This window comes from Mustela lutreola, chromosome 6 (assembly GCF_030435805.1).
Source record: "Mustela lutreola isolate mMusLut2 chromosome 6, mMusLut2.pri, whole genome shotgun sequence".
Taxonomy (NCBI): domain Eukaryota; kingdom Metazoa; phylum Chordata; class Mammalia; order Carnivora; family Mustelidae; genus Mustela; species Mustela lutreola.
Genome location: NC_081295.1, coordinates 42,015,353 through 42,033,264, shown reverse-complemented (window position 1 = coordinate 42,033,264; position 17,912 = coordinate 42,015,353). Strand labels below are relative to the sequence as shown.

The following is a 17,912-nucleotide window of genomic DNA, read 5'->3' as shown; positions in this document are numbered from 1 at the left end:
CCCCTATCAGGACCAAGTCTAAGGGACTTGCTTAGAGCCTGGGTAAGAAATGGGGGACCACCTAAAGGGATTGACAAGGAGTAGCCAGGGGAGCAGAAGGACACCTGGAATTCATGATCTTCCAGAATCTGAAAGATAAAGTGGCTCAAGAATGAGATGGTGGGTGAGTTTAGTACTGCAGAGATATCTAGATGGGAAGACTGAAAAGCCTCCTCTCGGTTCTGCAATCAGGGGAGAGTGGGTAGTGTGCAGGAAGCCCATTCTAGGAAATGGTGAGGACTGAAACAGAATTAGACATGGCTGAAGAGCGGGTGGGGGGGCAGGAGGCATAGGAGGGATTGAGAGCGTAACTGGAGAGATGAACTTTGAGTAAGAGGATGAATAAATGGAATAAATGCAGGAAGGATTGGCAATTTGTTGGCAGGAATATAAGAACCTCCATCTTCTCTGGAGAATGAGGCCAAGTCTATTTGTGGGTGGAAAGGGAGAAAAGCAGTCAAGTTTACTGGAACAGGAGATGCTGGTGACATACAGGAGTTCAGAGGGACAGGAATTTTGAAGAAAGTGGAAAAGATATTAAAGCTATGGAGGGTGATACAAAAGTTCCTTAAAATTGCCTAGAAATGTCAAAAGCCTGGTTATGTAGACCTGTAAGCCATGGTGCACAGCTGCTCATATTAAACCACAGTCAGACCAAATCACAAGGCCTCAAAAAGGGTCATTAAATCCAATCCCCGCTCATCTAGAGACTTCTTCTGGATTCCCATTTTTTTCTCAACTAAAAACCATCTGGGAGCAATATTAGAGCCCTGAACCCTGGAGAGAGGAAGAAGGGAATGAAAAGAGAACAGAAAAGAACTTGGAGGTACAGAAGTCTCTCTTGGTCAGGGACAAAGTCCTTCAGGTTGAATGTTCTTGGCTTTTCTGTCCTGCTCCTTAAAGGAAACCTGGTCTTCCCAGCCTCAGTCCCTAAGATTTCGTGATGCTGAATGGAGACTAAGTAGATAAAGACAGAAGGGGGGAAATGAAGGGAAAGTTGGGCTGTACTTAGCGTTGAGATTTATCCTTGGGCAAGAATAAAGAATAAAGTCAGAAAGTAAAGGAAGGAAGACCAAAGTCCATTGGTGGCTCTGACAGAGAGCATGGTCTGGGGGCTTGAGACTAAGAAGGAGCATTAAGGGAGTAGCCACCTGCCAGTGGAAGATATTAAGAACGAAAGGGGTGGAGAGAAGATGGCTTTGAAGCTGTTTCCTTCTGCACTTAGGAAATATATACATTGAGAGACTATTTCAGATGGCTCTTTATATTTCTGCATTTCTTGCAGATGTTCCAGGCTATGTTTTCAAAGATGTTTGTCTAGTAAATTGCTTTAGAAGATAGAGACAGTGGCTCCCTCCAGAGCAATGAGGACGCATGCTTACCCCACTATAACACACTCGGGCTCCCTCAGCTCAGGCGTCCTATCCAGTAATGCAACCCACCGTGTGTGTAGGTGTCATTTGGCTTTCTTTGTGTCGCCGTGTGGGAACTGAAACCTGGAGCACTGGAGCGAAAATGTCCATCCACTGGCTGCCACTATTGCCATGAGCAAATCAGCTGCTCTTTGCCTCTGACCCAGAAATCGCACATTGTCTCCTGGCATCCATCAAACTCCCACCCGCTAACCAGTTAGCCTATAAGGAGGTTAAATCCCAGATCTGTCATAGTGCTTGGCACTGACATCTGTCCGTTCACTTGTCAGCTTCGTTCTCATTTTTTTTCCTTAGAGGGAGAGAGAGCAGAAGCAGGGGTGGGGATAGAGGTGCAGAGAGAGAGGGAGAGGGAATCAGAGAATCCCAAGCAGGCTCCATGTTTAGCACAGAGCTCCACGACAGCTTTGATCTCCCTTCCCTGAGATCGTGACCTGAACCCAAATCAAATCGGTCGCTTAAATGACGGAGACACCCAGGTGCCCCACTCATTTGTCCACTTCTTAAAAGACTAAAGCAACAAATCTGGATTTTTTTAAGTGATATTTTTGAAAAGATTATTTCTTTGAATTGTCATCATGAAGAGACCAGGCTATCTCCGTCCTGCCCTATGAGCCCCACTTATATTCAGGCCAGAGCCCACCTCAATCTTTCTTGAAGTCAGACCGTGCCAGTCCTTCACAGTAGGTTAATACCACAAAATGGTTTTTGTTTCTTTCTGTTTTTCCCCTGTCACACTCCAAAAGAGGACTGGAGATGCCTTACCAAAATTCATAGAATATAACAAAGTAAAAAACAAGTACTTAAGGAACTAAGGTTAAAAGAAAAAAAATAAGCCCGGAAGAAGCAGTTATGAAAGCCGGTATGCATGTTGTCACATTCTGGAGACAGGGTCACGGGGTCACAGATTATGTTCTGAGCTGTCTTGTAGTCATCACATACGTGAAAGCATGTATGGTTCAAACATACTTGCTTACGTTACTGAACAGCTCTTCCCTAGATAGTTTTTGTATCCTGATTAATCCAGTTTAAGTGTGAATTGCTAAATTCAAGGATGATTTCCATTCTTCTTACATGAGCATTACTGGGCATAGGGAAACTAGCTCAAGACTTATAGGTGCCATTTGTATGAACTTGGTGGAGTCCCTTCATCTTTCTGAATCTCTATGCTGTCATTTGCAAAATAGGGATAGGACTAAACCAACAAACCTTATTCATTCATTCTGACATTCGTTCAAATATTTACCGAGTATACAACATGAGGCTCTGTTCAGAAAACTGGAAATAGAAGCAAACAAAACAAACATCCCTGGCCTCATGGCGTTTTTATCAGGCAGGATAAATTGGTCATAAACAATATACCTAAGTGAATATAGTTTACATGGTGTGACTATGGGTAGGAAATAAATCAGGGAGAGGGACTGTACATGCTGGGGAAGTGCAGAAGGATTTCAATTTGGAACAGAGTGATCAGGAAAGGCCCTTTTGAGAAAGTAAAACTCAAGAGAGATCTGAAGAAGGAAAAAAGCTAGCTATGTGGATTGATGGAGAAGATAATTCATTCCGTGCAGATGGAGCCATGGGTGCAAAGGCCCTGGGGCAGGAGAATTCTTAGCTCATTTGAAGAATGAAGAGGAGGCCAGTGCAGCTGAAGAGGACCAAGCAAATGTAAAAGTTGGAGGAGATAAAGTCAGAGAGGTAACAGAGTGAGGCCTTCTAGGCCTCATAAGAACTTTCATTCTAAGTGAGATGGAGACCTATAGAGTGTTTTTGAGTAGAATAGTGATCTGGTCCAATTTTTATTTAAACAGAATCACTCTGGCTGCTTTTTTGAGAATGGAATGTTTTGAGAAAGGGATGTGGTTTCAAACAGGAGTAAAGGCAAAGCAAGGAGGCCAGTTATGAGGCAACAACACAGGCCAAGATAAATGGATGAATTACTCAAGGTGTTAGGAGCAGAAATGGGGAGAAGAAGTAGTGAAAAGTTGATGGAAAGCTCCCAATGAAATAATGCATATGAAGAGAGATAGAAAACCTATGAATTCCAGTAAACAGATCAAGAATTACTTTGATACTGCATTTGGAAGGAAACTTCTCCATATAATCATCCCCCAAAGCAGCAGCAGCATCAATATGATCTTTCATCTGTCCCAAAGAAGATATTTGAACTAGAGCCCAGCTGGATAACTTGGAAGAGAAAACAGAGGAGAGAAATCCAACCCAAGGAACATTACTGAGCTATCATTCTTTTGAGTATTTGCTCTATTTTTCTTTAGTTTTTCACTTTTTTAAAAACCATAAACATACATTAATTTTATAACTGGAATGTGATGATTCCTTAATAAATTTGGCTGTGAGTTAGAGAACAGTGCCCTGGACTTGGTCAAGAGAGTTTGTTTCTAGCACACGCACAAGCCTCCTTAGCAGTGTGGACATCTCCAAGGGTTGGATTGCTTATCAGCAAGTGGAAGGAACTAGTTACTGTACCAGGTAGTATAAATATCAAATTAGATGACAGTCATGTGCATATACATGGATGATATGATACATATGTACATATAATGCTAACACAGAGACTTCTATAAAGTGTGACCCCTATGAGCGGCGCTCCATCACTCCCCATCCCAGTTCAGAGTCAGGCAGCTCAGGCCAGGGTGAGGATCGTCAGTGACATTAGGCAGGCGTCTTGGACCCCACACAGCCAGCACAGCCAGCTTCCCTATTTCCTGAAGAGCAGCAGAGCTGGAATCTGGGGCACCAGTTCTTCCCACTCTGTTCTCTTTCCTCCTGCCCAGCAGGTCCCCTTTCTGTTCCTAATTAGTGAATGTGCTCATCAGAGAATCCCAGCGTGACCACTAAGATCCTTCTTTACAACAACACATGGAGGATTCTACCGAAGACCTACATATCTACACTTGCTTTGTTAGAGGAAACCAGTGACAATGGCCAGCCTCTCTGGGGCAACTCATTTTCACCTTATTGAGTGAAATCCACAATTGACACCAACTGAGAATGTTAAATGGCTAACAGTCCCTTAAAAGTTCCACTTCTTCCCTCGGTTATCTCATTGCCCTGTCAAGTGCAGGCAAAAGATTATAATTTGTGGTTATCCATTTGTGTTCTAAGTAAGTCTACTTCCCTAATTTGATTTGGATATATTTCAAATTATATCTTACAAACTATACACATTCTTGTTACAGAAGTATATTTATGGTTTAAAAAAAAAAAAGCAACTGTAGAAAAGTATAAAGATTGGGATGCCTGGGTGGCTCAGTCAGTTAACCCACTGACTTTGGCTCAAGTCATGATCCCAGAGTCCTGGGATCGAATCCCACATGGGGTGTCTTGCTTGGCAGGGAGCCTACTTCTCTCTCTGTCTCTGCCTGCCTCTCTGCTTGTGCTCGCTCTCTCTCTCTCTCTCTCTCTCTGACAAATAAATAAATAAATAGAATCTTTAAAAAAAAAGTATAAAGATCAAATACTCATAATGAGTATACATGTTCATGTATTTTTCTTCCAATAAAGTAATGTTTTATATATTTGAGATTTTTTTCAAATGTACAATTTTGCATCCTGTTTTATCATATAACTTTAGGCTGAGCTCATTTTCACATGCAAGAGTTGAAAATGAGAAGTTAGTGGTAGGAAAGTTACACGAAAGAGGAAGTTTGTTGGACTAGGAGCCTCTGGCAGTGGCCAGATAGGTCCTGCAAGACATGGCCAACACATGGAGGCAGGTGGGGTGTGGGGTGGTGAGGAGATGGATAAAGATGGGCCACAAGGAACATTCGAAGACTAGAACCTTCTAAAGCGAGCAGGGGGGATGAGAGAATACTTCCCCCACTGTCCATCACACATGGTTCTTTCCTAGCCAGGCTCGGAGCACAGTCCCACATGCCCACTTGGGTAGCCGGCTGCTGTTTCTAAATGAATTTGCCATCCAACCTTTTTCTGTTGGCTGTTCAGATAAGGTTTTATTGTTTATTGCTACACAAACCTCCAGAAGTCAGATTTATGCTTCTGGCATCCCATAGTCCCTCATGTGAAACTCAAAGAAAATAAAAAGCTAGAAGATGTGGGAGGGGAAGTGTGATAAGCTTACAGACTCTCTATTCAATGAACAATGCCGTCATTTTCACTGACTTCAAGGTTATATTCACTTTCATGGATCAGGATGCTGGTCTTTACATTGGGATTTCAAGGAAGGCTACACTTATAAATTAGTAAAATGTATGAGTCATTGCAAAGTTGTGTTTGATCCAAGACTCAGCTACCAGCCTAGCATAACACCCGGCAGCTGTCCTAAATTCAGAGGGCCCTTCATTAAAATACCGCTCCTGGAATCCAACCAATCTTGGGGTTAAACTACAGAATTTTTATTGCTGCCCACATTAATGTTCAATTACTTCAGATGCTGGACTTTTGCTAGAGGTTAGCTGCTGTGTAAGAATGCAAATTTATGTGAAAGAAAGGTTGGGTAGGACCGTGGCAAATGTTGTTTTTTAAGATGAACTTTGGATAATAACCTTGACCCCTGTGTTCCCAGGACATCAGCAAGCCGTGAGCCACACTGATGTGTGGTTGTGGCTTTTGGAACATAATCCATCTATTGGAAAATAAGAGGCCAAGAAGGAAAATCAAGAAGTAGCGGATAAATCCATGAAACGTATTCAAAGATCAGTTCCATTAAACCAGTAGAAAAGTTTCTTCGGGTGACAATTAACCTCACAGATCACAGAGGTGATTAAGTTGAATTATTTATTCCAAGGATAAAGTCTAAAAGGAAAGGAAAAAAGATCTTTAAGTGGCATTGCCTTGCACAGATTTTAGGCAATGAACCAAGCTCCCAGACAACTTCACTTATTAATGGCCTTAATTGTATTAGATTATCCAATCAGGTGGAAGGCAGCACAGTGCATGTTTGGGGCTCAGAATATACAGACATTGTTGCATTCATGCGTGTCTCTACTGGCTTAGGAAGAGAAGCCATGTTTTATAGGTAGAATAATTTTCCAGCTGTTAGCCGAAAACTGACATGATGCTGACACCAAGAAAATTGGGAGACGATCACTGAAGCTTCCATCCCGTAAGTGGGAATCCAATTGGTGTATTTCTTTCCCATCCTGTGAAAAACGGAGGGCTTCTCGGAGACTAGGGTCTGCAGCAGGGGACGGAGCAGCGACCCTCCAGATTGGCAGTTCGTGCTTCTGTGCAATCAATATTGTTTATGGATCGCTCTGACACGGCTGCATCCATTTGGAAGGGAGGAAAAAGAAACTCCAAACACGTACACTTGAGAATTTCAAAGGAAATTACCCAAATGCTCAAATCCTTCCCTGGGGGCAATGGTTTTCAATAGGAGTTTACATGATAAGCCCACGCAGCGAATACATTTAAAAAATAATCGGACAGCCACCGTCTGGAACAATAGCACGCCCATACCGGCTTATTTTGAAAAGAGTCCTTCCTCCGAGTGTGTAGGAAATGAGGCCATCGGAAAGGGAACCAGACAAAGGAGGTCCAGAACGACCCGAGTGGGCGAGGCAGCTTCTCCACCAGTCGCTGACAAGGCCGCGCGTGCCGTGGAAACCCCTCCGAGCCTGGCACACAAAGAGGCACGCAAAGCCAGCCTGGAAATGGATGAGAAGCAGCGATCTGCGGCCCCCGAGAGGGCGAGGAGCGGAGGCAGCTGCTAACACACGAGGCCGGAATCCATGGAGTCCGTTCGCAAAAGAAACGCACCAATAGCGATGACCCTGTGCGGGCCAGAATTTGCTAGCCAGGGCGCCCCTGCCGTCTCCACAGCTGATCAACGGCTGAGAAACCGGGTCAACTTGCAGGGCCAAAGTTCGGGCAGAATTTTGGTTAAGGAGAGAAAAGATGCTGCAGACTCCGAGTGGGGTTTTAAAAAATACGGTGTCTGAAGCTAGAGTAAACAGCAAAGGCGAAATTTTCAAAAACAAAAAAACTAGGGCCAGCATTTGTGAGCAAGCCCATTCACACCCACACTCTGGCTGGCACAGGAGATGTGGGCATAACTTGCAGGGAAGTTGCTTCCGAAGCGAGAGCCCACTGACAGCCGTCACGATCCGCCCCGCGCAATCCTGCAACTCCGCTCCCCCTGCTTGGGGGTGCAGGGGCGCCATGTTTCCAAGAACTTTCTTAACACCCCAGTCATTGCTTTACTGCAACGGACAAGTGTTCCCACAAGACAAGTGACATGCAAGGTGAAAGCCAAGGGAAGCTGTTAAAAAAAAAAAAATCAGAATCTGATTTGCAAGAACCCTATTTCCAAAACATCCTCTTTATTGAAACTCGCCATTTGCATGCTTGCCATGTCTGAAGGTTGTTCGAATGCTCCCTTTAAAGAAATTGCTCAGTGAATCGCTTTTGGAGATTTTACCCCCTACTATGGATGGATCAAAAAGCAGGTATAAATCATCACCCAAGATGCAAAAACTCTGGTGCCAAGCCAGGATTCGTGCAACATAAACCATCCCCTCGAGATTCTCAAATGGGTGTGAGACTATGGAAAGTGATTTCATATTTTCGGCAGTGGAAGAATAATTTTAAAAAAGCACTGTGGGTAACACAGTTCATTAACTGGTCCAAAGGTTAAAGAAAAGGAGTGAGGAACTTGCCCTTAAGGAAAAAGAAGTCTCCCTGATTCAGGTTGTATAAATCGCACCTTAGCTCCAGCGCAAAAGAATGAAGCGGGAGGGAAACTGCAAAGAATATTGTTTTCTCTCCATTATGTCTCACTCCTGGCTCCATATTTACTTGGAGAAAATTTCATGTTTTATAGCTCTACTCTGAGTCAACGTCTGCAGAATCACGACTGTGCTGTGCTTTCCCAGTTCAGAAGGCACCATGGGCATAGAGAAGGAGGCCAGCATCCCTAATTAGCAAGGTGGTGGTTTTGGGGGGCGGGGGGAGCCTAGGATTGCTACTTCGTGCGCACCGAGTGAGAACAGCTCTTTGAAGAGCAGCCCTGGTTTCCAAGCTAAAGGCAGCCTTTGAGAGAAGCTTCTGTGGTAGGTAGTCTCCTAATATCAGTAGGAAATTATTTGCACAGCATTTGGGGCTCTGATGGTTCTTGTGGCATCTCCCCCCCACCCCAGTTCGAGCTCCACCCCTCCTTTGGATTACAAAAAAAAAGAGATGTCAGGTCCCCAGGCCTCATTATAACAAGACTCCAGGGGGTGGGGAAAAGGGCTTTGCTCCAGTCTTTAAGAATCCTGTCAGCTGTTAAAACTGTGTACCGACCCCCTTTTTATCAAAGATCATTTCGTGATGAAGAGGCATCTCCCTTTCTTCATTTTAGATTGATTCCCAGCACCAGAAGAAAAGATGTCCTCATGTTGTTACCTTGAGGGGGACCAGCGCCGCTAATAACACAGTCCAGCCTGGATTCAAAATGTTAATAGAGCGCGGGGCCTGGGGGGAGTCGTTCTGGGCTGGGGAAGCAGGCTGGCAGCCGCCCATCTCACAGCATTGACTCATGCCTGAATCACAGCCAGGCTGGCGGGATGTTGTTTTGGGGAAGTTCGCAGGCCTGTCAAAAACCTGCTGTTGCCATTGGCTGATATTATGCAAGATTCCAAATGATATTTATTTATATTCTCCTTTTGGGTTTTTGTGTGTTCCCCCCACTCCCCTCCCCCACTCCACAGGCACTAGAGCTTCAAGCCACCAAAAAGAAGAAAACCATTTAAAAGATAGGCAAGGACCCATTAAAAATAAAAGGCATTTTGCCCCCGAGCCCCTTTCAGCTCTCAGGTTAGAACCGTGCCAAGCAGTTTGCTCTAATTCATTAGGCCCCCGCTCTTCACTCCTACAGATGGAGGCAGTGGGGGGACGGGCCTGGTGAAGGAAGCTGAGCCCCCATTTAAGATTCCACAGATGGCAAAGGGCAGCCCACAGCAGTGTTCAATGCATGTTCCTCTCCACACTTGTAGAATCTTGCTGGACTGGGGGTTTCTCGTCCTAAACGTGTCATTTCCCTGATGAAGTTTGGCCCGGGACAAGATGGATTTCCTTTGTTTCATGCTGACTGTTGATGGGGGGTGGAGGGCACTGCAGCTCTTGGGAGATTAAAGAAGACTTGAGATTTTCAATCTGAGCTTCTCCCACTCGCGCAGGCTGTAGGAGTCTAACTCTAGAGCTGAGGAAATTCTCCCAACTGCAGCATTGTAGTGCTGATAAGTGCCTCTGCAGAAACTTGGTAGGCAGGAAGAGTGCGAGTGAATTCATTTATGTGCCTAATTTAAGACACAATTGAGAGGCACAGTGTTCTAATAGATGGCTGGGAAGTTAAGCGACCTGAGTTCCATTCTTAGCTCAGATGATAGCTCAGCACTGTGAAACCAAAGGTTGGCACTTCCCAGAGATTTTGAACTCTAGAGACCATAATTCAGGACAAAATTATATATAAATACAGCCATGATACCCATTATCTGGAGTTTTCATTGTTCTGGTAAAACCCAAATTTTGCTCTCCCTAAATTCTTGGAAAAGTCCTGATGAAAAATGTGCTTTGAGTTAAAGGAGTTGTTTAGCATTCACTGGGCAAGGGGGAGCTTCCTTTGGAGCACCTTTCAAAGGAGACTGGGGATGTGGGGGAGGGGCACTCCCTGGTACTGGCCATGGGGAGACAAACAGGGTTCTTTCAAGTCCTGCCTAGGGCACTGGACACAGCTGCATGGCTGCCTAGCTGGAAAAATGACCTTGGCCATTAGCTTGAGTGCTTGGTGGCTGTTTCCATCTGAATAGCACACTAGGAAGATTTTAGATTTGGGAGACAAAGCAGTCAATGCCAATAGTTTCTCTGACCTTCCATCCACTGCAATCGACTCACTGGCTAAGGTTTACTTTCTCAGACCACAATGATTACATAAAAATAGATCTCAAGTATGGCTCTAACCAAATTAGTTACCAAATCATCCCCTCAAAATAACGATCACTTAACAGAATTAGCACAATGCTTCACTAAATAAAAGTGTAATAGAGTGTTCCTCTCAAAGTCATCATTCCCCCTTCGGCACTAAAACCATCTTTGATCCTTATGAATTTAAATGTTTCAACCATCAAAAAAAAATCTGTATTTGTATCCTGTTTGATTTTATCAATGATCACATTTTATTTTTATTATATTTACTGATTCAATCATTCAGTAAATATTTTGTCAGTGCCAACTGACCCATCATTCACCTTGTTAGGTATTCGGAATCTGAAGAGAAACTTCAATCCCTGATCTTAAGGAACTGATTAGAAGACAAACCAGTCAGGATACACTGGTTCATAGGTGCTCTGATAGAAATCTGTGCATGTCCGATGGGGGTGCAAAGGCAGGAGAGGACAGTTAGGAGAGGAGGTAATGTTGTCGGGTGAACCGGGGAGATGCCTGGTCATGATGATGAAGTCCCAGAACCTAAGTCAGGTTCGGTGGGGTGAGGAGGTTCGGAGCCGATGACTAAAGAAAGAATTCTTAAGACGTCATTGGTGCAAAATGGTGGTTTATTAAAGCACGGAAACAGGACCCGTGGGCAGGAAGAGCTGCTGAGCTGGGTTGTGAAGGTGGGCATGTTATATACCCCATGGTTGGGGGGAGGTGGTGAAGGAATGGGAGATTTCGACAGAGTTCTCACATGCTAGGGAGGGCCTACAAGGTGCCTGGGGGAGGGGGGGTCTTTGCCCTTATGGCTTGATCAATGTCGTCTTTAGGTCAGGCACTAACATCAAGATAATGGGGGATTCTTGGTGGGGTATTATGATCTGGCTATCATTTACATTCCCTTCTACCCCAGTCTCCTCCAGTTTATGGTGGGAGGGGGACATTAGGGCTTCAGGAACCAAGAGTTATTTGCCTCTGGAAATTTGTGCTATTGATAAGGTAACCTCCCTGTTTAGGTCTCTAGGACATCTTGTAGGGCAAGGGAGATTACTGTTCTGCAGGATTGCGATCCCTGCAAGTTAACTATTTATCGTTTTATGGCAGTCAGGGGTGCCTGAGGAATGCTACACATATGGAGGGGAGCGGGTGAAGAGGGGGTGCAAGGCGCCAGCTTTTGCTTTGTCCTCAGCCAGCCTCCTGCTCCCTCATCAATGAGACCTCCCCCCAGCCTGTCCCAAAGATGTTGCTGAAGGCTCTCGACCTCATCAGGAGAAAGAATTCGAGGACACACACAACACAGTGGAGAGTGGGAAAGTTTGTTAAAATGAAAACACGCTCTTGAAATTTGAGAGAGAGAGAAGGAGTTGTGTGGCCTGCAGTTTGAGTTTCTATCTTTTATTGACAGCTGTTAACTAGGGAGGAGAATTACTTGGGGTAGAGATTTTTGGAGAGCAAGTTTTTTTTTTTTTTTTTTTTTTTTTTTTTAACATGGATCATGTTTCTTGAAAAACGAATACAGACAAACACAGACCGGGGGCCCGCGTGCCCTGGGCTGCTCCTTTCCACAGGCCCCTGCATCATGGGGGCCCCAGGGCTGGGGCTCCTGCACCCCCCGCCTTCCCCAGCGACGCAATAAATAGGAGAACTGGAGGGACGAGCGGGGGCCGGACCCCCGCGGGCCCCACACGGCGCACCGCCCGCCGGCCGACCCTTCACAGACCCGGCAGGTCTCCGAGTCGGCGGCCCCGGCGGCCCGGGATGCGGGCGGGGTCCCACCGGCAGGACCCCAGTCCCCCGGGGCGTGGGGGCGGCTAGCCCTCCCGCACACTGACGCGGGGCTCGGCCAGGGTGCTGTGGATGATGCTGAGGATGGACTCCAGGCCGCTGCCCTCCAGCAGCGTGCGGTGGTCACCCTCGACCACGTGCACGGACACCTTGCCGTCGCACACCTGGGACAGGTTGTAGTCGGCGCCCAGGCCCTCGCCGTACAGGCTGCTGGTCTTGGCGCGCAGCAGCGTCACGTTGCCGTGGTAGGTGGCCCGCGGCGCGTACTGCTCCGCCGCACGCAGCTTGTGGTAGAAGGAGTGGGCGGCAAAGCTCAGCTGCCGGCGGTCCAGGCCGGCATGGCTGCGCACAATCAGGTCCACGGTGGCTGCCACGCGCTCCTCCAGGCCCCGGAGGGGCAGCAGCGCCTCGAGCACCCTGTCGTGCTCCATGTCCACGAACTGCTGCACAAAGAAGCACATGGCTTCGGCCTCGGCCTCCGCCTCGCAGCCCAGGGTCATCTTGGCGCGGTAGCTCTGCGTGTAGGCCAGCACGTAGGAGTGCGAGCCGTCGAACAGGAAGAGGCTGTTGTGTGCGGGGGCAGGGCCGGGCTGCGCAGCCTGCAGCTGTGAGCACATCTCGAAGGCCACGCAGGCCCCATACGAGTAGCCGGCGATGCGGTAGGGCCCCTCGGCCTGCACCTGGCGGATGCACTCGATGTAGTAGGCGGCCAGACTCTGGATGCTGTCCAGGGGCGCGGCTCGGGTGCACTGCAGGCCGTAGGTGGGGATGCTGAGCCTGGCAGCCAGGCTGTGGAACACGGTGACGGAGCCCTCGATGGGGTGCACCAGGAACAGCGGTCGCTCAGAGCTCTGCACCGAGTTGAGCCGCGTCAAGGTGGGGCCCTCCGGGTTCACCAGCAGGGTGCTCAGGTTCGGCTGGGCCTGCTGATGGGCCAGGCTGCTGTTCTTGGGCATGGCGTTCTCCAGCTCTTTCGCCGGGCCGCCCTTTGAAGAAAGCTCCTGCAGCTTGCGGAGCGAGAGCTGCCGGATGTCCCGCATGGACAGCAGCAGGTCGTGCTCACGCTCCAGCATCTGCCGCACCTCGACGCCCATGAGCGAGTCCAGGCCCAGGTCTGCCAGCGTGCAGTCCAAGTTGATGGTGGCCAAGTCTCGGATGCCCAGGATGTGGGCCACGGCCTTCATGAGGTCCTGCTGGGCGCTGCTATCTCCCTGGGTGGCAGCCTTCTTCTCAGCCAGCACAAAGCTGTCTTCACCACCGTGGGGTCCGCCGAGAAGCGGGCGTATCTCCAGGAGAGCAAGTTTTCTGACCTCACTTGTAAGCCATCTTGGGCTTGTCTGGTTAGATTTAGCTTCATGTGGCTTTGTTTTGGAGTGCTACCCTCACAGGCCTCTGACTATCCTAAACTGAGCATGACTTCCTCTTTGCTGACCTCCAGGCATCCTGTTAGAGCCTAACTCACCGCCTCTGACAGTAAGGCACAGGTGTTTTCTAGGTAGAGAACAGGGACAGGATTTTTGGAGCAAATGCACGGAATCTCAAAGGCTCTAAACAGAGCAGAGTGAGGAGCTCAGTGAGAAGAGAAGCAGGACAGGGGAGGTTAGCAGAGGCCAGATCTTGGAGTGCAGTTCATACTTTCCTCAACTTTACCATGAAGGCAATGGGAAAGTACAGAAGGAAGGATTTTATCAGGGAAAAGATGTGATTTAATATGCAGGAAAAGATCACTCTGGTCACCAGATAGAGCTTAGGTCAGAGAGAGTTTTAATGGATATTTCCTCCCAAGTACATAATCTCCTTTTTCTTCTAGTGACACAACTGTGTTTTCCTTTAGAAACCAACTGCTCACGAGGCCCATTCAATGGGGTCTGTTTGGGATGATTTGGCTCTACCTCTGGCTTAGTTGGGCAAACAAAAAGATGAGAACCAAGCAGAGCTGAGCCTGGGACTAGGCTGAAGCAACTAAGGAAGAGGTTGTCTCTTCCCACCAAGACGGCAGGAAGAACAGGCTTGGAACTGAGTTGTGGTGGGATCCACACCCAGAGCGCCTGCCTGAGATGGACCCACACAGAGGAAAGTGGAGGATACCATTGAAGTGAGTCAGAGCTCTAATTCTGTCATTTTAGACCCCAGTCTAACTGTTCCTGAATCTTCTGCTTGCTTAGTTATAAAAGCCCATTTAGCCAAGTTTTCTGTCCCTTTCAACTGAAAGATTCCTAATTAATGCAGTGAGGCAAAATGATAAGTTAGAAGATGAATGAAATAGTCCACAGCGGAGATGAAAATAGGCTGAACTGAGGTAGTAGCAGCAGGAATGAAGAAAATCGTGAAAAAAGTGGAAGAAACCAAGGAAATGGAAACCCAGGATTTAGAGATTGATTAAATGTGAGGGTGAGGAGAAGCAGGCACCTAGGACCATTGTCAGCTTTTTAGCTTAACCTCTGTGGCAATAGCATTCACCAACACAGGGGATATTTGAGAGGAGATGGAGAAGGCTTAAAGAAGAAGAAAATGAGTTTGATTTTGGATATAATGAATTAGGTCTTCTGGGACATCCAGATGGAGATGTACAGTAGGCAGTTGGATAATGTTCTAGAAGTCAGGAGAGAAGTCTGGATGAGCTTGAGATTTGAAATATCAATGTAGTTTACAGATTCCTACAACTCATGGTAACTATTAGAAACCCAAAATTTCCAAGATGGGAATAATCCATGGATATGATCCCCCCCCTAAAAACACCCAGCTGCTTCTCAAAGGTGGGACAATTTACTTTTTAGGCATGACAATTCATATTTGTGCAATACTATTCAGGGTGTTCCTGAATTTTCAACATCTCTCAATGCTAAACACTAAATGTTGGAACCTCCCATCCTTAAGACAATGGGGCAATTGGAAATGTCCCTATATAGTTCCAAATATCCCCCTGGGAAGGCAGTCATCCTCATACCGCATGTGAGGCACTATGACTAGTATGTGGATCTGTATGTTAGCAAGTGGGTAGTCTTCTACCACTTTAGCTTTCACACAAATATAGATTAAATGGCTTAGCTGTAAGTACAATTGGAAAGCCACCCAATTAATGTAACTTTGAAAAAGGTAGAATGCTTCACTGTGGCCATCCTTCCTGACTATTCTGCTCTTCTCAGGACTTCCATCTGCTCCGACCACTCAGAAGCGCTATCTCCGGGGCCCCCACTCATCTCATGTATCACCTGAAATGTACTATTTTTCAACTGCCAAGATGGCCATACCTATGAACGTGCATGAACACCATGTTATGACACATATCTGACTTCATGTCTGTCTGTAGGTGGGCATCCATATATGGAATTCATGACGCCATTTCTGTTTGCAGAAATGTTTAATATCATTCAGAGCTAACCAATATGGCAGTGTGTTTAAAAGTGAGATTCTAGAAATGCGAAGGTTTCCATGTGTGAGTTGTAAGGTACCCATATGTTGGGAGTGACACACAATATGGGGTTTGTAGACACCTCAGATGATGGTAAATATATGAAAGATGTAACTGAAGTATGCGATGATTGGTTCCCATACTCAATGAATAATAGCTATCTCTCAGACTAATTTGAAAGCCTTCATTTTTTTTTAACAAGCTCTTTAATTTGCACAGTACCAAGAATTAACTTGTATGGAAGCGTAGCCATCTGATGAATTCAGTAAAATACACTGAGTGCATGTTACATCATACTCTTGCTCCTGGAGTAAGTCTCAAGGAAAAGTAACACAATGATAGAATCCTGCCAGCATAGATCACAGCACTAAGACTAAGTGTGGGAGAGGTGTCTGTCTGTCAGTGCTATGTCTACGCAAGCTAAAGGACAGTTTTCAGGCCGAGAGCCCATGCAAAAAAAGAAGCACATGAAGAAAAATGTCCTGATCCAATATGTTTGTTAAAGACCTAAGATCTGGCCAACATTTCATGGCGTCTTCACTTAATTACTGAATTAAGTTGTCTGTGTAAGTGGCCTATTTAGACTTTCCTTCCCAAATCATTAACACGAAACCAGAGACAATAAATGGAAACAAAATGAACCACAAAATGTCTTCTTTCTGCCATATTTGGTAGTGTGGGTTCTATGGTGTGGTAGAGAGACCGGAGCCAAATATGCTTACTTCAGGGAATAAAAAGGAAGAAAGAAAGAGCCAGGGATTTCCTCTGCTTCTTTGTTCCCAGGTGGGGTGCCCTTCAAGTGCAGAACCATTTACCGGAAAAGAGAGTGGCTTCTAATTGAGCAGTGGAGAGATTTGGTAACCCTTTGAGTCTTCCATCTGCTAAAGCATGAAAGAAGGCAAAAAAAAAGTGGGGGTGGGGGGCAAAAAAAGTGTTTTTGATGCATGCTTAGCAATTTTCTTCAAAGAAATGCACTTGCTCTCTATTCAGCGGTGTCATCTTCAAAGTCCCGGGATCTGCTATTTGTCCTGCACTGGGCAGAATCGCATTCAGCCTAGGCTGCCACATGGTGATGCTTAAATCAACAAGGCAGGCTCCCGTGAATTGACAAAACCAGGAATATTTCCGAATGTGCTTTATAACTAAATAAACAGAATCGATACTGTTCTGTGATATCACAGGAACCAAGCAAAATCATGCACCTCTTTTCATTCCAGTAGAAACTAGATTTCTAGATCTTCTTTTATATATAAAATAATTAATAAAAAATTATCAGTAGTATTCGCAATACTAGCGACAGTAATATTATCAGTCCTATGCACCGAAAATTTCCTTTTTGTACTTGATGATCTGAAGGGATTATTCATCCCATTTATTGTTGAGAAAACTCCATATATTCAAAATCAATGGACTTGCGCAAGATTACCCAAATAAGAAGTGGCAAAGCTAGGACCAAGTCAAACTCCAGAGACTCCATTTTTTCCACCACGATACTTCCCTATGCCAGGGGTTCTCAAACTTAGCATATATCAGAATTACCTATAGGGCATGTTAAAACACAGATTTCTGTGCCCCACCCTAGACTTCTTTCTCAGTAGGTTTGCACTGGGACCTAGATTTTGTATCTGTAAGTACCCAGTGGTGCAGAAGTTTCCCATCCAGAGATTGCCCTGCACTTTGAGAACTGCTGAGCTTTATTCATGTCTATATTTGCCATCCTTTGGTTCTTGAAACGTTGGCCACCCTTGTATCCAGAAAACTAAAGTGTTCATTACTACCTGCCACTGCCTTCTCCAAGGCAGTCCAGAGACTTAAGTAAAATTTAGGTTTGTGCTAATGACAGAAAAATGTTTGGCAATGAAGTATTACCAAAACTGAATGTCCCTTGTATATAGCAAGCACACGGACTATGAAAGGCAGTTGGATACATGAGTCTCAATACAGCAGCTCCTTCAAAGACAATCCTTGGAGTATTCATGCTTTTTCTAAAGATAATATTATTAAATATCCTTATGATGGAATATATTCATTCTTTGAGGAAAAAAGTGAAGGCACTTAACGTCTAATGAAGTAAGACAAAGATAAAGATAGAATATGTCATTTTGAATTTTTTAAAAAACATATGTCCTGGCACACACCTTAGACTAATCATAAATAAAATTCTGAAGGAAGAAGTTTAAATATTCATAGAGGAACACGAGTTTCCAATGTAACTGCTTGGTGTGTGTGGATGGATTTTGGACTGAACTGTAAGATTCCTTCAAACTCTGAAATACAGATGAATAGGCTGCGGGATCAAATGTCAATTGCACAGTCCACAAATTCCATAAGAAATCAGTTTCAGGGAATATTTT

The 17,912-nt window shown here is 45.6% G+C and overlaps 1 protein-coding gene across 1 annotated transcript in view; it reads right to left on the bottom strand.

The window, feature by feature from the left end:
* Positions 1 to 11,837: 11,837 nt before the first annotated feature.
* LOC131834572 (fatty acid synthase-like) overlaps positions 11,838 to 17,912 on the bottom strand; it is an 82,820-nt gene continuing 76,745 nt past the window's right edge. The window contains exon 4 of the mRNA XM_059179274.1: positions 11,838 to 13,432. Within this exon, the coding sequence (XP_059035257.1) occupies positions 12,173 to 13,432 (1,260 nt within the window). The 3' untranslated portion in view covers positions 11,838 to 12,172. The remainder of the gene's footprint in view (positions 13,433 to 17,912) is intronic.